Source organism: Sceloporus undulatus, chromosome 3 (assembly GCF_019175285.1).
Source record: "Sceloporus undulatus isolate JIND9_A2432 ecotype Alabama chromosome 3, SceUnd_v1.1, whole genome shotgun sequence".
Lineage (NCBI taxonomy): Eukaryota > Metazoa > Chordata > Lepidosauria > Squamata > Phrynosomatidae > Sceloporus > Sceloporus undulatus.
This window is the reverse complement of record NC_056524.1, coordinates 1-6823: the sequence shown is the minus strand read 5'-3', so window position 1 is coordinate 6823 and position 6823 is coordinate 1. Positions and strand designations below refer to the sequence as shown.

General features: G+C 51.5%; 1 protein-coding gene across 2 annotated transcripts in view; it reads right to left on the bottom strand.

Annotated features, from left to right (window-relative positions):
* Positions 1 to 6817, bottom strand: part of LOC121926775 (arf-GAP with Rho-GAP domain, ANK repeat and PH domain-containing protein 1-like) — a 14665-nt gene extending 7848 nt beyond the window's left edge. For both annotated transcript variants that reach the window (XM_042460038.1, XM_042460040.1), the window contains exons 1-4: positions 6227 to 6817; positions 5124 to 5237; positions 3568 to 3710; positions 1388 to 1470 (exon numbers count right to left, since the gene is read on the bottom strand). In XM_042460038.1, the coding sequence (XP_042315972.1) occupies positions 1388 to 1470; positions 3568 to 3710; positions 5124 to 5237; positions 6227 to 6332 (446 nt within the window). In that variant the 5' untranslated portion in view covers positions 6333 to 6817. The remainder of the gene's footprint in view (positions 1 to 1387; positions 1471 to 3567; positions 3711 to 5123; positions 5238 to 6226) is intronic.
* Positions 6818 to 6823: the final 6 nt, after the last annotated feature.

Here is a 6823-nt window from a genome sequence, read left to right as displayed (position 1 = left end):
TGCATCAGCGCAGCCAACCCCCCCAACGCCAAGTCCGGTCTGCTCTTCCCTTCCAAGGCTGTTTCGACCCTTCCTTCGTCGGCAGCAGCCCAACTACGCACCAGGGCTCTGGCCCTTTGGCTCTTCATCGGCCCAAAGGAGCCCAGCCATGGCAGGCTAAAGAGGGAAGAGCTGGCTCTCTTGGCCAAGGGGCACCGCCTACATTGCCCACTGGACTGAGGGCTGGGGACTTGGCACTGTCGGCTCTGGAAAAGGCCCTTGGGCCTGCTCCAGCAAAGGAGGCAGGAGCTGCCCTCCCAGCAGTCAGAGAAGGAGGACCTCTCTGCTCTCTGCCCCACAGAGACCCATGGCGGGAGACCAGGGGCAAACGCAGCGCTAAGGAGAAACAAGGGGGAACCAGTGCTCAGGGCAACCAGGGGAACCACAGAATTAAGAGGAAGCAGAGGGAAACCTTACTCTGAGGAGAAATGGGGGAAACAATGCTCAAGGCAGCCATGGGACCCACAAAATTAAGGAGAACCAGGGGGAAATATAGCACTGAGGAGATCCAGGGAAAGGGGTCCCCCGCAGCCATCATCCATCCAGCCCCTGGCTCCATGCAGCACCTTCATTTAGAGCAGTGGATAGCAACCTTCCTAACGCTACAACCTTTTAATACAGTTCCTCATGTTGGATAGCAGAGCGGTGTCTCAGTTCCTAAGACCATCAGAAATATCTGTTTTCCGATGGTCTTAGGCGATCCCTGTGAAAGGGTCGTTCAACCCCCAAAGAGGTCGCGACCCACAGGTTGAGAACCGCTGATCTAGAGCCCCCTCCCCAGAAGCAGGTAACTGTCCAGCCTCTTTCTGGAGATGTCCAGAGGAGGCGAGCCCACTGGGTCTGTTGCCAAACCACTCTCCCTGCCAAGAGGTTCCATCTCTAGGACCCCCTTAGGCCTGGTCCTTCTCTCTGGGGCAGCCCTTAAGAGAGGCTTAAAGAGGGCCACCATGTCCCCCGTCTTCCCTTCAAACCTATCGCTGGGAGGAACGGGGGGGGGGGGAACGTAGCACTGGGGAGAGTTGGTGGGAAACCCATGGGCTAAGGAGACTCCAGTACCCATTCCCAGATTATCAGAGAGTCATGCAGAGCCACAAGGAAAGGACAGAGTTTGCTTGGTCTTCCACCACCATCATCATCTAAAACAAAAAATGTCCCCAAATTTCAACTGGGATATGCAGGTTTTCAGCCAAAACTGGGCTAGACCAGGGCTGGGAACTTACGGCGGCCCCAACCTCCTGGAATGGACTCCAATTCCCATCTGCCCCAGTGAGCCTGGCCAATGGCGGAGGATGATGGGAGTCGCAGTCTGGCAACATTTGGGAGGGCCAACCGTTCTCCAACTGCTCACCAACTTGGAGGACGGACTTTCTTCTTGATGCCCAGGTAGACCTTCAGGTTCTTCACCGGCCATTCCTTCTCCGGTTTGTGACTCTGAGAAAGGAAAAGAAAAGGAAAAGCGTTTGAGAAGGAAAGGTCAGCCCCAATGACCTCTGACCCTACCTGTTTCTTCAGAATTAGAAGCATTACATTTATTGTTATGTTTATTTATACCCCAGTTTCCTCCCAGACTGGGACTCAGAGCAAGGGAGTTGTATTTTCTCCCTCTAGTAGCCAGCCCTGGTCAGCGATCTGGATGCAATGCTTTGGGCCAAGTGAGGTTTCCAAACTCTCTCCAAAGCCAGACCCACATGGAGCACATTACAGTAATCCAGCTGGGAGGTAATGCGCCACCGAAGCCAGACCCGACGTCTCAAGGAAGGGGCGCCGCTGATGCGCAAACGCCCTCCTGGCTGCAACCGAAACCAGGGCCTCCTGGACCCAGGAGGAAAGCATCCAAGCTGAGGACCTGGGATTTCTTGCACAAAAACCACTGCCTTCTGAACATACACACAAAGCAACGTCTTAGGCAGAAAAATATGCATTTTGCACAAATGCCAAATCACACAAAAGGGAAAGAAATACCATATTTTACAAAGTCCTGAAAAGTTAAAGAAAAAGAAGAGCTCTCCTCATTGCAGCTAACAGGGAGAGAGCTTAATTGTTATTTTCATTTTAATGTATTGATTGTTTGTTCTTGTGTGCAAGAAGGGCCCAAGCAAAGACCTCCCTCCCGACATCAGCCCTTTGGGCAGCTGCAGGACATCGGCCGCCAGGAAAGCCTCCAAAAGCAGCCTGGACTCTGCGGCTCAAAGGCCTGCGAAGAAAGAGGAGGAGGAGGAGGCTCTGTCAGCCTCCGTTCCGTTCCTCCAGCAGAGAAGCCAGAGCCATCGCCCAAAACATCTTCTGGGGACAAAGTGATCTTGCAGCACCTTTTGGGCTGACTAGTTGGGGGCAATTCATTCACACTTTGCAAACTGCTTTGGAAGGGCTTAAGGGCACTGAGAAGCGGTATAGGAATGTTGTAGCATCATCTTCCACAGACTCCGTCTACTTCCTCAGATGCATAGAGTCCACAAAAGCTCATGCTACAACTTCTTTTGCACAACTGGTCTCAAAGGTGCTGCAAGATCCCTTTCCATGCAGCCTGCCCTGAGGCTGAACAACTTACAGTCGAACCATTTTTCCTGAGGTTTAGGTGGACTCTCTTAAGGAGCTGGAGAAGAGACGGTTAAGAGATGACATGATAGCAAGCTTCTTTTCTGCTGCTCCAGAGAATAGGATACAGAACAATGGATGCAAGTTTACATAAAAAGGGATTCCACCAAAACCTTAGGAAGAACCTCCTGACAGTAAGGGCTGTTCGACGGTGAAAACATCCCTCAGTGGAGTCTCCTTCTTTGGATGCTGTTTTTAAACAGAGGCTGGATGGCTGCTTTTTAAACTAATTTTATATTATTACCTATTGTTTTTGTATTTTGTAAATTGTACGCCATTGACAGGTTTTATATTTTTATTGTTTTGATTATCTCTATGCAAAGTGCTGTGTACATTTACAGCGCTTTAGAAATAAACTTTAATAAATAATAATAATAATAATAATAATAATAATCATAATAATAATCATAATGGCTTTCTATCGGGGGTACTTTGATTGGCCCTTGGGGTCCCTTCCAGCTCAATGATTCTATGGTCTTTCCCTGTAATTTCAGTCCATTGATTTGTGTCCTAGTTTCTGGAGCAGCAGAAAGGCAGCTCACTCCTTCTTCTATTAGGATATTTAAAGATCCCTTTCATGCCACCTCTGAACCATCTTTCTTTTCTTTTCCAGGCTAAAGGCACTCAGCTCCCTAAAGCTATTCCTCATAAGGCTTTTGGTTTCCAGTTAACAAGGTACCGCTTTGACCACTGTTAAAAACCACTGCCGTGTGCCAATTTGGGGAAGGGGTAATGGGTTAGCCCCCAAAGACTTGAACGGGAGCCCATGTTTTAGTTTTCTAGGGGAGATGAATGGGCCACAGCAGAAGAAGAGGCCCTGCTCCCATGTCCTCCCATTGGGTCCCTTTCCGCTTGAGAGAAAGATGGCATATAAACGGAAGAAGGAGTCGACGGAGACCTTGGCCCTGGAGGGAAGGCCGGCCAGATGCTCACCCGGACTTCCTTGTAGAGCCGCAGGCAGCTGCCGTTGAGGATGAAGTAGCGGTCATGGAAGCCGGTGCTCAGCCCAAGGCCCAGAAGGTTCTTCTCCTCCCTGAACTTCATCATCCCGTGTTTGCTGTCGCCCACTTTGCTGGCTGCGGAGGAAGGAGAAGGTGAAGAGGTTGGAGAACCCACTGAGGAAGGCAGCCCAGGAGAGGAATGGAAATGGCCAGCTGCCCACGGCTGAGCAGTGGCTCCAGGAGGAAATGTTCAGAAGGCGAGGGAGGCAGGCAAGGCCGGCGGTCACCATGTTTGGGAACCTCCATCCTGAGGTGTCCACAGGTCGAGGGTCAGCGCCAAAACCACCAGGGCTCCGAGGAGGAGGCCATGAGGGACCTCAGGCGCCAAGGGAGAAAAGGCCCTGCGGCCACAGCCTCCTCCCAGGCGCATGGCCCTTCCTGACTGACATGGTCACAAGTGGAAGAACGGCCTGGAAAGGTCACTTTATTCTGGGCTGCCCTTCCCAAGAACCCTGTCTTTATTTAAGCCTTTTTGCTGGCAAGTTCTACATGGGCCAACCTGCGGCCAACAGGCCAGGCGCCCGCAGCCGGACAGGGGTCCCTTGGGGTTGGCAGCTGGAAAATGGGTCCTCAGCATTCTATGTAGGAAAAGGAAAGAGGGAAGCCAATCCGCACAAGTGCGAATCTCCACCTGTCCTGATCAAGGTGAGAACAATCTGATCCCAGGCATCTGACAGGCTAAACATCTCACAGGACCTTTCTGTGGATGCCACCATGGAGCAGAGGTCTGAGTGTTGGACTAGGGCTCTGTAGGACCAGGGTTCGAATCCCTGCTCAGCCCTGGAAAACCCCTGGGAAGCCCCCTCTGAGGAATTCTTCAAAGCCAGTTGATGTAGTTGGGATCTGAGTGTTGTGGGACTAGGACTCTGGAGGCCTAGGGTTCAAATCCACTTGGCCATGGAAACCATGGGGAAGTCACACACTCCCTCAGCCTTGGAAGAAGGCAAGCCTCCTCTGAAGAAACCTGGCCAAGAAAATTTCAGGACAGGGTCACTGCATGTAAAGTCAGCTTCATGGCTCCTAAAAGCAGCACAGTTGCCTCTCTTGTGCCACTGTCCGGCTCTTTAACATTTGCCCAGAGCGCTGGTGCCTGAGGCAACTCTTAAGAGACGGTGGGGAAAGGGGGACAGAAGGGTTGCACACTTTTCACTTTCTGCTGTGAAAACCCAGATGGTGAGGTTTTATAACTGATAGCAATACTAGCAGTCGCTCACAGACTAACAATAGTTGAAACCTAAGTAAAGGGCCCACTTCATAGAATAGGATTACATTCTGTTCTTAAGCTGGTGCCCACTGGTTAAGTAAGACATTTTGCCTATTTACACTGCAAACTGTATACTTATATGATTTTTATTGTTGTTTCCAATTTGTCCTCTGTTGACTCTTGGAGCGAACGCTGTGCCCCACCCCAGGGCCCCCTTCCTTCCTTCCTTCCTTCCTTCCTTCCTTCCTTCCTTCCTTCCTTCCTTCGTTTCCCCAGCTCCTTACCCAGGTAAAGCAGCATGTTCTCCATGGACAGCTGGCGCTTGACCACCAGGCAGCTCTCCCTCCCGAGGCCATGGACGATCGGAAGGACCTTCTCGCTGTAGTGCAAGGGCCGCTCTGCGCAAGGAGAGGATGAGGGAGCATCAGGCGCAGGAGGAGGAACGCCTCCGGACCCCCCTCCCAGCCTTGCACATTTGCATGTCTAAGTTAGCATTGTCCCCTCCTAAAGCACCTGCGCTCCGTCGGAGAGCCATTTGTATTTTGCATGTGCTGCTGCCAATTAAGAAGTGCTACCACAAGACATACTGCTCCTCCCCTGTGCAATCGTTATGTCTACCTTGACTGTGGCATTCTCAATAAGACTCTCCTTTGAGGCTTAGTCATCCCAAGTTGCCTAAGAGGCACTTTGGCCAAGGCCACAGGATCCCCTTATAGTCACACAGGCATGGCTTCATTTTAAGAGTGAAGAGGGGATGCCTTGTCTCCCTTTGCGCCTGGCTTCTGGGACAAAGCCAGACTCTCCTGCAAGAGACCTCTTTAGAAGGCGAGTCTGCTGCGGGAGTCTGGCTATGCATTGTGCAGGGAATACGTTCTCTCCACTGCACAGGTGCAAAATTTATCAACTGTAGGGTTGCCAGTACAGCATTGCTGGGAAAAGCCATCTCACTGCTTCAACTCCTGCAGGGACTGCAGTCAAACTGGAGTGGAACTGGATTGTCCTGGGGGGGGGGGGGGTGACCAATGATGCCACAATCCCTGTTCACCTAGAACTCCCAGGATGCTGAGCCTACAAGCCCTGAACCCACTCTTTTCCAAGCGATCAGAGTTGGGAGACCAACAATTATTCCCCCCCCCCCAAACCTCCCAGACTCCCAGGGACTGGGATCATATTTGGGTCCACTGGCGACAGGTGTCCTTGGAAAATCTCCAGGGACCAGCAGCCAAGAGATTGTGGACCATGAGTAGTCCATGGACCACAAGGAAAGTCAGTAAAGGGTGGTCTTTCCCTGGTGACCTTTCCCCCTCGGCCGGAGAAAGGAGCGGTCAGCACCCAGAAGGCCCTGAAGCTCTTTCCAGCCCTTAAACTTCCCTCTTCAGCCTCTGACCTGCCTCCTCCCGTTCGTTCACTTCAAAGCAGCTCCAGAAGTCTTTCTCCTTCATGACGATCTTCCTCCGGTCCAGGATTTCAAAGACCAGCTCTTCCGCTGTCATCGCAGCAGGAACCTGGAAGGGGACGAGGGTCAAAGGTCAGGCCTGGCCGCCTGGCATTTTGTCAAGCACCAGCGCCGTTTGGTCCAACTTGGGCCTTCTTGGTGGCTGCGCCCGACCTCTGGGATTCCGTGCCACAGGAGTCTCAGATGACACATGGACACAGACACACAATGCAGTCTCCTTTCGCCAGCAGGCAAAGGCCATTTTGAGCCTCGGATGGACACAGACACTTACCACACACCATTCTTTTGGGCCATTTTGTCCAAGTGGGCTTTGAATGGGGAAACAAGGAAGCTTCTTATGGAGGGCAGGGAGAAACTCTTTTTTAAACTTCTGTATGCTTTTAAAATAATTTTATACTGTTTTATGTGTGGTGCTGTTACTTGCTTTTAAAATTGCATTGTTGGGCTTTACTTGGTTTCTCTTGTGAACCGCCTTGGGTCCCTTTCAAGGAGAAAGGTGACAGGAAAGCGAAATGAAATAAAGCATTT